This window comes from Mauremys mutica, chromosome 9, assembly GCF_020497125.1.
Source record: "Mauremys mutica isolate MM-2020 ecotype Southern chromosome 9, ASM2049712v1, whole genome shotgun sequence".
NCBI classification, from domain to species: Eukaryota; Metazoa; Chordata; order Testudines; family Geoemydidae; genus Mauremys; species Mauremys mutica.
Window position 1 is genome coordinate 19,267,855 of NC_059080.1, and position 13,277 is coordinate 19,281,131.

Consider the following 13,277-nt stretch of genomic DNA (forward strand, 5'->3'; position numbering starts at 1 on the left):
CAACTGTCTGGGAAACAGCTGGGGGATCCACAGCCCTGGATCTCAACTTAGCTCCTCGTCTGCCCTCACCTCCTTCCAAGCCCTTGCCCATGTGAGGTATCAGAATTCCACCCTTTGCATGGAAGCACACTGATGTTAAGGACCCTCACCACCCAGTTGATAGGATTTACCCTGTAAGCAGGTTGCTTTGTGTTTGTAGGTTAGCAGATGTATTTTATGTGCTGACAGGAGAAACCTGAATTCAACAACTTCTTGCACTGGTAGTTTCAGAGACTCTCTAATGTGCCCTACATCACACTAATATCTGAGTGCATGACAAGACAGACTGATATGGAGTACATGACACCGCCTGAGTGGAGGATTTTTCCCAGCCTGAATGGCACATTTTTCCTAGACCACAGTAAACCACTGACTCACTTTGTGCAAAGAGCTGAGAGATGGTTTTCCGATTGTCCTCAGATCCCTCAAATTCCTTCTCTGCAAGCTGCTTGTTGGCTGTCTCCATACGCTCTGCAGAATTTTTTTTTGAAGAGGAGAAACAACAAGAGAATGAAAAACGTTCAGAAATGCTCTTAGAATCACTAAGTGAGTTGCAGCTACTCTGGACATGTGTAAAAACAAGTTCTATGCAAAGGACTCCTGGTTCTAAACAATCTGAAACAAAAGGCTGGATCAGAAACTGAAGGGGCAGTTGCTTTTGCAACACGTACAGATGCTGATGAAATATTTCTATCTACAACACTCTTGGGGAATATTTTAGAGAATTCAATGGGGGATGAAGCTAACAGAATTCTATAGAAATTACTCTAAAAATCTATGCTGCACTGCAGTGTTGGTCCCAGGATATTAGAGAGACTGGGTGGGTGAGATAATATCTTTTATTGGACCAACTTCTGTTGGGGAGAGAGATAACTTTCAAGCTTACACTGAGCTCCTCCTCAGGTCTCTCTCTCAGATCACCTCACCCACCTTGTCTCACTAAAGATCTATAACATGTAAGAGTTTAGAAAAGTTAAAAAAAAAATCACAAGTGTGTTGAACCATCCTATGGAATTTTATCCCAGGGATATAGTTTTCTTTTAAGTAACACAGGATGACTCCAAACACCTATAAGAAAGGATATCATTTTTTAAAATTAACTTCCGCAATGCTATGTAATTCTCTCGCAATCCTCCACTAAATCTTCTGGGCAGAAGTTGGAAAACTATAAGCTCTAGTGGCCTGATCTCTGATTACCCGACTTTCCAGAAAAATGAACAGCCCTAATAGTAAGTGTATCAACATTTGTCTCTTGAAACAGCAGAGCAGACAAAAGGCTGTATCATTCTTAGGACAAGTATATTAATTGCTTATGATGTCTGATTTGCTGGGAAAAGAGGTTAGTTTATTTATTACAAGCTTCTGTATGTCACCCTCCGCTGTGGTACTGGGCACTATGCATTTTAAAACCTACACCGATGAGTCTCAGTCTCGTGCTACAGCACTAAAACCAGCCGTGTAGAGGTTTGAGCTCGGGTTCCGAAGCCTAGGGAAGCCTTCAGAACCCAAGCTCCAGCTCGAGATGCAACCCAGGCTCTGATGTGGGTTTTTAAAACAACAGTGTAGACATACCCTCCGTGACTTTAGACCGAGACAAACTATTTCCCATTCTCTCAAGTTGCCTGGCTTTAAATGGTTAGAGACCATGAGGACAGCGACAGCAGATAACACACAGGGGAACCAGAAAGCTTTTATAGAAAAGGCTGAACTAGTTAAAACTATTCAGAGTTTATGTTTCTAAAACCACAAGCCGTTTTCTCCCTTTGAAAATTAAATGCTTAACCATTGCCAATCTAGGCTTGAACACCATTTGCTGACAGCCTCGATTCCAGCCACGGTACTGCTGCAACTTCTTACCAAGAGCCAGACACTACTAAGGAAACACAGACAAAATCTTGCCCTGGAAGGGAAAGGGGAGTCTGCAGGAAGAGCTGCCTGGATTGATAAGGAATGTTAAGTGCAAAGGGGTCACTGGACAGGACATGAATGTCAGCATCCACAGTTTCACACTGGCACTTGAATAAAATGTTTTTAGAATACAACGTGAGAAATAGCCCCAGAATTATATCCTGGGATAGAGTTTTGGCTTGTCCCTATCTTTCTGTTTCCTTAATGATTAACAGGCTGGAAGTTGGATATTGCAGTAATCAACCGAACCTCACCTTTCTACACTCCCAGCACTCTGCTGACAACACTAGACAGTTGAGAATACCTGGAGTATCACGTCATGCTCCGTAAGCGGATCAGCCATAACAAGGGAATCACAAAGGAAAACAGACCGGTATAAAAGAATTTATTTAAATAGACATTTTTAATGTTTTACCTCTCAAATCCCTGTTGAAATCATGAAGCCTACGAATTTCTCCTTCCAGCTTATTTCTCATAGCCTTTTCCAGGGCATCCCGCTTAGAGGAGGACTTCTCCAGGTTTTTATATGCTTCCGAAACTTGCTGAATTTCTGTTTCCAGCTGCAGAGCAAATGAAAGCATCCATCTCCTTTAGCATTAACAATGCCTGGCACTTAGGTAGCATCTTTCTTCTGAGGTTCTCAAAGAGCTTTATTGAACAAAGATTTATTAAGCCTCGAGTGCAGGAAAGTATTACAGCCATGGTACAGGTGGGTAAAAGTGCGACACAAAGTAGTTGTGACGTACCACAGGTCACACAGGGAGTCAGTAGCTCAGCTAGACATAAAGAGCTGGAGTCCTGTCTTCCAGGCCCTTGCTCTTGATTACAACAGTCAGTGTGTGTGGAAACAGTTACTTGAAAAGACAGAAACGCCCTTTTGCAGGTGTTGATGCTGGAGCCTGGGACCAGGGGCACAACTACCCACCATGAGCTTGGTCAAAAAGCAATTTCACAGAAGGACTTTGATGCAGACGGGAAAAAAAATAAAGCCAAAGAACAAGCAAAATGGATAAATAAAATTATATTTAAAAATATTAATACCAAACTGTAAATTACTGATGTGCTTTGCAGATTTGTATTTATTTACGGGATAACAATCCACAGCAGGTACTAAACCCTTCTATTTTGTATGTTCTACTTACAAATCTTCAACCTAATTAATAAACAACAACAATACCCAACTCATAGATAGTGTTTTCATCAGTAGATCTCCAAGAGATTGACAATGGAGATCAGTATCCTTATCCGCATTTTACAGATGGGGAAATGGAGGCACAGAGCGGTGACGTGACTTGCCCAAGGTCCCCCAGCAAGCCAGTGGCAGAGCAGAGAACACAGTCCAGGTCTCCTGAATCCCAGTCTAGTATCCTATCCGCTAAGGACATGTCTACAGTGGCACTTTGTCCGCAAAACTTTTGTTGTTCAGGCGTGTTAAAAAAAAAAAAAAAAATCACTCTCCGGACGACAAAAATTTTACTGATGAAATGCATCGGTATATACAGCACTTTGTTGGCAGGAGCACCTGCCGACAAAGTCGCTGCCACTCATGGGGGGTGGAAGGTTTTTGTTGACAGGAGAGCGCTCTCCTGCCGACAAACAGCAGCTACACTGTGGCTTTTAGCGGAACAGGGGTGGGCAAACTATGGCCCACGGGCCACATCCGCCCACAAGCCATTTTAACCAGCCCACTCCGGCTGGGGCGCTGAGTTGGGGGCCAGACCATACAGCTAGGCCCTGCCCCAGCTGGGGTGCTGGGTCGAGGGCCAGACCACGCAGCTCAGCCCTGCTCCGGCCAGGCCGCTGGGTCCAGGGCTGCCCCGTTCTGGTGCTCCAGCTGGGGTGCTGGGTTGAGGGCTGGACCATGAGGCTTGGCCCCGCTCTGGCTGGGGTGCTTGGTCCAGGGTGGCCCTGCTCTGGCCAGGACGCTGGGTCCGGGACCGCACCACACGACTCGGCCCCACTCCAGACAGGGTGCAGGGTCAGAGGCCGCACCACGCAGCTCCTGGAAGCCTTGGCATGGCCCCGCTCTGGCTCCTATGTGCTCCAATGGGAGCTGCAGGGGTGGTGCCTGCGGACGGGGCAGCATGCAGAGCCGCCTGGCCGCGCCTTCACATAGGAGCCGGAGAAGGGACATGCCGCTGCTTCCGGGAGCTGCTTCAGGTAAGCGCCGCTCAGTACCTGCACCCCTGAGCCTTTCCCCATGTCCCTACCCCCTGCCCCAGCCCTGATCCCCCTCCCACTCTCCAAACCCCTTGATCCCAGCCCCACCCCAGAGCCCGCACCCCCAGCCAGAACCTGCACCCCTTCCAACACCCCTGCCGCAGCCGTGATCCCCCTCCTGCCCTCCAAACCCCTCAGTCCCAGCCCAGAGCAGCCTCCTACACCCCAAACTCCTCATCCCTAGCCCCACTCCAGAGCCCGCACCCCAACCCTAATTTTGTGAGCATTCATGGTCCGCCATACAGTTTCTAATCCCAGATGTGGCCTTCAGGCCAAAAAGTTTGCCAACCCCTGTGCTAAAAGTTGTGTAGTGTAGCCACAGCCTAGGAGACAGAGCTCTGAGAAGAAACCAGACTATTTGGTTAGTCGCCACTTAATTTCAATGTACAGTGTCTTGAAGCCACAGTCATTTAAACAGTAAAATATGGCTTTCCCCATCCCCTCTCACTGTACAGCCTCTTGGTTTGATGTCTAAGCAGGGAACTGCTCACCAGAGACAGAAGCCAATGCATTTCCAGTTCTCCAAAGCAGGCAGGACATGTTAATCTCACTTTGGCATTAACAATCCACCAAACCGCAGACCTCACCAGACCTCCCTGGGCAAGAAGTTGATTGGAGGGATGGGGGAGGGGAGGAAAGAGAATTCCTTTATCCCTTGTTATCAGGAAGCTGTCAAACACTTCACTAAAACACTTCCCTCACTGGAACCTCCCTAAAACCGAACAACCCAACCTGGGCAGAAGTCATGTTGGGAATAAGCAGCTGTGGGCAGAAACAGCAAACACAGGAACTCAGACATGGTGCAAGAAACAAGAACTAGGTAAGAGTTACAACAGCCAGACACTTCAAGGGCCTTGCAGGCTGTTCAGGGGCCAAAGTGCAGTTCACGGCCCAAAAAGAGGTTTGCAGAGTCCTGAACTGCAGCCAGTGCTCACCTTCTCTCTACATCTGCAGGGTAAAGGGAGAGCTGACTGACCAGCTGCAGGTTCTAACCGCTGGGGAATTCAGTAACCAACAAGCAATTTATCTTTGTTTGTCTATCAGGCGAGCACAATTACAAACACACACTACCGACACTTCTTTTAGGAATTATAAAATCCATACGTGGCAGTGTGATGGCGAGGGCTGTCTCTCATACTCTGCCAATCCCTGCTGTATAAAGCAACAGTGAGGCTACTAGAATTCCACGTGACTTGTGTTATGTTGGGGATTTAAGCGGATTTATAGTGGCAGAGAGAAGAGCTGGCTTGACAGCCCTGTAGGTCCAAACTTCTTTATTTACCCACAGCTCGGGGTATACACAGCATGGATAGCAGCTGTGCAAGCTTCTCTCACAAAGCCTGTCAGGTAGTTTTGGTGGGACCATTTCCAGGGGCAAAAAGGTAGTTCAGTCCCCTTGACTGACTTAGTCTCTGGCCTATGTAATCTCAGGTATTTCTGGAGAACCCACCATTATAATTCCTAAGCCTTCTCCACATCTAACAGGAAGATCATACCAGCTGCAGCCTCCATGTTATTAGCACTGGCTTTAAGTAACTGAGCTAATCAGTCAAGCAACCCGCCTCTCTGAGATTCGCACCCTTATTGGCAACTGGAACAGGCACAATCGTTTGCTAGGTGCAGAAATAAGGCCACCAACTCATCACACGTAGATCAACAAAACGCCAGCAGACGATAATGCATAGGCACTACCAACATGGGCAGGTTCCAAACTGGGTATGGAGATGAAAGGCTACAGAACAGATAACCAATCCCCGGAACCACGAGCAGTGGATCTAATGGGCCAGAACCCTCAGTTGCCGGTTTCCACAGGAGGATGTTTTTATTACGTGCTATGCAGGTTCTGGGGTGGCTGAGGCGGCCCCGGAAGCTGCATAGTGCATATGAAGCTGAGAGGCAGCTCCAACCTGCCCACCGCTGCCTGGCTGCTCTTCTCCTCCCCAGTGGCCTCCCCGCCGCCAGTGACAGTACCCCTTCCCCAGGATCTGGACACCTTTCTGTCCTCAGACAGGTACACTGGCCTCTGTGCACCATGCTCCCTTAATGTGGGGAGATGAAGCTGCCCCTGCCCAGAGGACGTGGCGCCCCCAAGGGGCAGGTTCCAGGGCAGGGGGGCTGCAGTGCAATGGGACTGGCACCTCGCTAGGACCCAGGAGGAGCTGGTTGGGAAGAATGGCTGGACTCCCTGCCTCCGGGCAGCAGTAGCAGGAAGTGATTGTGAATCGCACTCCCACCCTGTTGTGTGCAGTGACTCGGGATCACAGGCTCCTTGCCAGGTCCCTGAGCCTTGGAGCTGCCCCTGCTGGGGACCCCTGAGCCATGGCTGCAGCTGGTAGAGGTGAATCTTGAGCAGTAACATTCCTGTTGCTCCTCAGGAGCCTCTCCCAGTGCAGAGACCTCAGCCTACCTAGGGGGGTGTCCTAGGGCCCAACCCCTGCCCCCAGGGAGGGCACCGCTTGGATGGAAGGTAAAGGAGACAGACACACACACACACACACACACACACCACCCCCTGGTTCTACCCTGGCTGCAGGGGGAGGGTTTGGCCCCAGGCTGCTCCGAGCTGGGCTCACTGTGATTCCCTCCCTTGTGGCCAGGAAAGCTGCCTCCGGGCCAGCTCCCATTCTCTGCAGGGTGCGTGAAGCCAGCCCGCGGTGAGCTGAGGGCTGGGACAGTGACATGTGCGGGAACAAAGAAGGGAGAGCGTGCAGCTGCAAGGGAGCACTGTGCGCCTTCTGCGCACACATGGGGTTACTTGCATGCCCCTCGCCTCGCAGCCTCAGCTATACCTGCAGACGTGCATGCCGCTCCTCTGCAGTCAGCGCAGTCTTGCACATGCCTGCCCGCCTCCCTACCATCTGAGCGGTCCTCATTACTTGCTACGAGATCAGAGCACTAACGGCTTGGACAGCGCAGTGCAGTATTTGTGCACAATTACCCTTCCTGTGCCATTTAAAGCAAGAAACCAATAATGTTCCTTTCTCACAGTTTTACCGCCCCGCCCAACACCCCCCATATCTATTAGGACAGTGGCTTTATTGGGTTAGGGGAGGAGACTCTAACTGAAGAGATTACTCCTAGGTATCAGTTTTCCTGAGGAGACTTTAATTTCCTCCACCAAACCCCCTTGCTCTGAATCTAAAGGAAAAGTTGCTGCTGCTTTTCTAAGTGGTATTCTTGAGTGCAATATAAGCCCCATAAACGGAGAAGGCTCAAGTGTGCTTGGAAGCAGGGCAGCCCCGTTTATCTCTTGCAGGTGCAATCCGCACAGCAGCTGTTCGGGGGTGTGGGCAAGAGAGGATTGTGACAGTGTACCCCATAAGGCTTTATGGGGGGAGGGTGCTCATAAATGTATGTATGATATAACTGGAATAGGGTTTTGCTACATATGCCATTGTAACATACCTGTGTAAAGGTTATGACCTACTGGTTATGTTCATCCCAGTTGTATGCAGGCACCATTTGTGTGTTCAAAGTTATGAACATTGGCTGTATAATTGCTTGATTTCTAAGTAGCCTTAATTAGAACAGTTGGTCAGTTCTTGGGAAAGGAATGTGCAAATTAAGTGCTCAATCAGGAAGCACTTAATAGACAAAAGAGCTTTGCAGACTCCAATCCACATAAGAAGTCTACCTGAGGACGTTCAAAGTAGCATGTGGGTAATGGCTGCTACCTGCAAGTCCTGAGTCATGCATGGGCATGTGACTTGCCCATGTGATTCCGAATCTCCATTTTGTGAGTGGATTCTACAGCAGGTGAGGAGGACAAGAGAAAGTGTATTTAAGCCCCTGGGAGACCCCTCCATTTTGTCTTCAGCTGGCTAAAGAAGGAGGGAACACGAACACACACACACACACTCTCTCTCTCTCTCTCTCCTTGAAAGAAACTAGAACAAAGGACAGTATCTACAGGGGGTGTGAGTGGAGCATTCTGGAACTGGTAAGGATCTTATCTGTATTTCGTTTGATTACACTTAGATTTGCGCATTTTATTTTATTTTGCTTGGCCACTTACCTTGTTCTATCTCTTACTGCTTGGGACAAATTAAATCCTACTTTCTATATTTGATAAAATCACTTTTTACTTATTAATTAACTCAGAGTATGTATTAATACCTGGGGGAGCAAACAACTGTGTATCTCTCTCTATCAGTGTTATAGTGGGCAAACAATTTATGAGTTTACCCTGCATAAGCTTTATACAGGGTAAAACAGATTTATTTGGGTTTAGACCCCATTGGGAGTTGGGCATCTGGGTGTTAAAGACAAGCACACTTCTGTGAGCTGTTTTCAGGTAAACCTGCAGCTTTGGGGCAAGTAATTCAGACCCTGGGTCTTTGTTGGAGCAGACGGGAGTGTCTGGCTCAGCAAGACAGGGTGCTGGAGTCCTGAGCTGGCAGGAAAAGCAAGGGGCAGAGGTAGTCTTGGCACATCAGGTGGCTGCTCCCAAGGGGGTTTCTGTGATCCAACCCGTCACAGGGATTGAAAGGGAAACAGGGATGTGTGAAGGGACAGGAGGCAGGTGGAGGGAGATGCAGGGAGCAAGATGGAATGGGCATGGGGGCAATGGGTGCACTGCATGGAGGATGGGGCAATACAGGGGAATCGGGGAGAATTGTGGAGCTCTGGTAGGAGGAGGAATGCGGGGAGGGGGTGCGAGCAGAGGTGGGGAAGGAGAGGAGGGACCAGTGAGTGGGGACGGGGTGGGGCCTGAGGCAGAGCGTGGGCGGGACCATAGGTGGAGGAGGTGGGAAAGAGCACTAGCCTCCCCAAAGGGAAGCGTCATGCACCGCCCATGTCCTGAACCATCCAGCCCACATTTGTTTTGCTGTCATTTTAACTACAGAGAATATTAGACAAGGGAGAAGGTCAGTTCCATTCAACACCCACCTTCTGTAACCTTGCCACTTTCTCATAGCACCCATCCAACTCCTGTCGTAAGGATCGGTTCTCCTCTGACAGGATCTCCACCATCTGCTGGGCCCTGGAAACAATAGCAAAAGGATCTACTTGCATCTGCTGATAAGGAGATGGTATCTGCTGAGCTCTTGGCATTAACATGTAGGAATCTCCTTGCTGCTGTTGCTGCTGGCCTAGACCGGGCTGGCATAGTCGGTAGAAATCTCCCTGATGGACCTGGTTTGACAGGAACAGCTGCTGGGTCCGCGGTAGAAAGCATGGGTCTCCCTGATTTGGAGTCAGGGGTTGCTGATGCTGGGAAGGAGACAATCTGGATGGTGGTGGAGACTGCAGTAAGGTCAAAGATCCCAAGGACGTTAAGGAGGAAGTTGGGCTGTGATGGTGAGGGGGTCTCTGCTGTAACTGCAGGTGTAGATCAGGGTTTTGCCTGTAAAACAATAAGAGCAAATTCAGCTGAAGTTCTGCAGAGCATCACACATCAACCAAACCGTACGGCAAGGTGCTGAATGCGAGTACATGTAACAGCTGCTACTGGCAGGATGTTCCATGCATAAGACTTTAATGCAAATATGTTAAGTATGAAAAATCATGTAAAGAAGCACTTCAAAACCACTTACCAGCTGTGTGGAAAAAATCCCAAACATAACGACTGTCCTAAGCTCATGAGTATGTTTGTACAGAGATGGCATAACTACCTTGAGATCCACTCTGTCAACCACTCCAGAATAGGGCTATTGTAATTCAGAATACACTGGCAATATATTTATTAAAAATCAAATCTGCACTGTTGAAAGAGGAGAACTATTTCACGTGTTTACACTTTTACTAACTTTACATGGGTAAAATATTAAACTAAGGACAGTTGAGCCAGTCCTGTACTGAATTGCATAGGCTCTGTTGCAAAGGTCCTGCCAACAAAGAATATCCTTGTGCAATTCAGGATACAGATTTAAAAAGGAACAGGCTATGGTCTCGTTTATTACTGTGCCAGCTGCAGTTGGCTCAAGTACACTGAAATACCTACTAATGAGCCACAGCACTGCCAGTGGAGAGAGTTAAAAGGAGGTGATAGCCAACTTGACAGTTGGGATCAGAATTTGGGTCTAGAGGCTTCCTCAGTCCCAGCACAACAGGTATTTTACAGATCATCTCTGTACCCGATATGCAGAGGATAAGAGTCTGTTACAGACCCGTCTAAACAACTTTAACTCAAGCTGTAGCAGCTCATGCATGCAGCTCTGGAGGTCCCCAGCTCACATCCCAGTGTATTGGTCAAGATGGCGGCTGTCACTTGAGCACTTCACACATCTAATAGACTGTTCAGCCTTAGGGGAAGGAGTGTCAGAGCTCTTCCCTCCAGAGACTCCCTCTGGTTGATGTGTGGAACAGCACTGTCAGCCTGCTTGGGGAGCCATGGCCAGCCCTGGAGGGAAAAAACTCTCATACTGTTGTGGGAAGGAGCAAAAGATGAGGAACCTTGAGGATCTCTCTCTCCCCATCCCACCATACATTTCCCACGCACATATGCCCACCTCCTTTAAAAAAAAGTTCAGTTTGGTGAAGTTCTGAGGACATATTTTATTTAACAGTCTAGTTCTCTAAACAGTGTCCAATCCCTTCTTAAAAGTTATCCTGGTACAGGGCAAATTTGGTATTTCTCATTCTGTAAAACATTCCTGTTCTGCTGCTGTAACTTCTTACCCTTTGGCTGCTGCTCAAATTCACAGGTGGAATGCACTCGCAACCCTGTATCAGGTATGGCCAGGAGGAATGACACCTATTGTGCTGCTCGGCACTGCTGAACGTACCAAGTACATCCAGTGGAATACACCTACTGGGCTTCTCTGCGGAACGTACCAGGGACGTTAGGTGGAACACACCTGCTGCGCTGCAGAATTCCCCAGGTACATCCTTCCATTCCATCCAGTGAAACATTAATTAATGATTGCAAGTGCTTAGGTGGATTAGTAGCTAAAGGGTTACATGAAATATTTGTCAGAGGATGTTTGAGCACTTAGAATCGCCTTCCTGTACTGTACAACGCTCATGCATCAATTTTTCATACACATCCAAAGAGGAAACATCTGCGTTAATCACATCTTGTTACCAAGATATTTTAGAGGTCATATATTCTGAGCTTCTGCATGGGATATACTACCTCGGGTTACATGTCCTATGCCTTATTTAACATAAATGCATGCCACTGTATCCAACATGTGGTTGTTACTTTTAACTGGCCTTCTTCTGGTCAAAGCCACCCCTGTTTACATGGAACAAGTTACATCTGTTGTCTCTCATTACTAGGAACATAGGGTAGAAATCCCCACTCTAGCTCTCACGTTCCCTAGCAGGCTAACAAACGCAGCCAGAGAGGCAACTCACTGTCACTAAGTACTGGTCTGATTATTGTCCATATCATTACTACCCTCTAATGACTGTGGTCCTTACCGTTTGCTAGCAACATTATTTCAATGAATGCATTTCCCTAGGAAAGATCAGATGCAGCATGTGGTTTTCAGGGATTGGGGAAAGAAAGAGAAGATGTGCAATTAATTTCCTCAGCAATGTTCAGCTCAGATGTAACATCTGGTTATTTCTCTACTGGGAGGTCACTGCTTTATACCCTTTTTTTTTAAAGCCAATATTGGAGACTGAGGCAAAAAGGTCAAGAGACTTGCTCAAGGTCAATGCTTCAACCAGGAGAGGAATCCTGAGTCTTCCTGACACCCAACCCTTTCCTCTAACCATAAACCCTAAAAGAGAACTTGCCCCTAACATTCCACCTTAAATGGCCCCAAATGCCTCACAGAAACCTCTGAAAAAATATCCCAATTAGAAAAAATTCTGCAGATGAAGCTAATCTTGAGCTATTTTATTAAATCATCAAGGAAAGTTAGAAGAAAAGTTAGACTTTTGCTTCTTCAGAATTCACTGGCTCCTGGAGTTTATTCCAAAGTGACATCATAATCCTCTGTGTGATGTCAATCATTTCCATAATAACCTGACCATGATGTCAAACACTGCACTATGTTGACCGACGTTGGTCCCATCAGTTTCTGCATGAATTTACATTTTAAATAAATAAGTTTCCAACCCTTATGTTTCCAAGAAAACCTTCCAGACATGAACTGATGTACTCTCTGTCCGAGTATGCAGTAGACAGCCTGAAGCAATAACCAACACAGGTCAAATGCCTCCATTAATCTAAATGGTTTGTTAACAAACACTGTAAGCCTAAGAAGGATCATTTAAACGTCAACATTATTTACTACTTCAATACAGATCATTTTAGTGGAAGTATTTTGTTACTCTGCAATGGTGAGTAAAGTTTGGGAAGAGTATTATTCTCTCCACCTCTTCACCTGATTGCAGGTGAAGAAAAAGCAGAAGGAGCAGGTAAGTATTGAAGGGAGGTATCAGGAATACATGCACGAAAATGCTAACAGTAATAATTTAAAAAAAATTTTAGTGGAAAAAAAAGTAGATATTGAAAAACCACAGCTGAGCTATTGCTAAACAGAATACATTTCCCAGATTGCCAAGAGACCCAGAGTCTCAGAGCTCACCTACACTGCATCTCACCTTTTACAATTAGTCGGTTCCAGCACTGACCTGAGAACCAGGACTCCTTAGTGCTACTGCCAGTTCTGACACTAGCTAGATGTCTGATCTTGGGCAAGCCACAAATTCTAAATGCCTTTACTTTCCCCACTTGTAAAATGGGGGTAATACCATCACCTTTTAAAAACACCCTGAAATCTTCAATTTGCAAAGTTCAATATACGAGTTCAAATTGTTATTCAGTGTTGTTAACTCCTGGAATTTTCTCGTGTGGTAGTTGGTGGTTCTCTCAAAGCCCCAGCTCCTGGATTCTTCTGATAATGAGAGAATTACAACTGTCACCTTATTTTAATATAGCATGTTTCTAACCCTCATAGGTATGGAGAAGAGCTTGAGAATATGACCTTAGTGAACCACAGAGACTCAGAAACCAGAAGACAAATAAAATGAACCCAAAACGTTTTGTGATTTTTGTTTTGTTTGTTTGTATTTGACTTCAGGATTTTTAAGCCAATCTCATTATGTTTGAGGCCCAACTCATTATTTTTGAGCAAATGGGTTTGGCAAGTTACTAACCAATTCAACAAATCCTTCACTCTGTGAAAGACAATGGCTATCCATAACTTGAC

General features: G+C 46.9%; 1 protein-coding gene across 3 annotated transcripts in view; it reads right to left on the reverse strand.

Moving 5' to 3' along the window:
* The window catches only part of AMOT (angiomotin), an 88,337-nt gene that overhangs the window by 31,319 nt on the left and 43,741 nt on the right, over positions 1–13,277 (reverse strand). For all 3 annotated transcript variants that reach the window (XM_045030562.1, XM_045030560.1, XM_045030559.1), the window contains exons 4-6: positions 9,058–9,514; positions 2,363–2,507; positions 418–510 (exon numbers count right to left, since the gene is read on the reverse strand). In XM_045030562.1, coding sequence (XP_044886497.1) covers positions 418–510; positions 2,363–2,507; positions 9,058–9,514 — 695 coding nt within the window. The remainder of the gene's footprint in view (positions 1–417; positions 511–2,362; positions 2,508–9,057; positions 9,515–13,277) is intronic.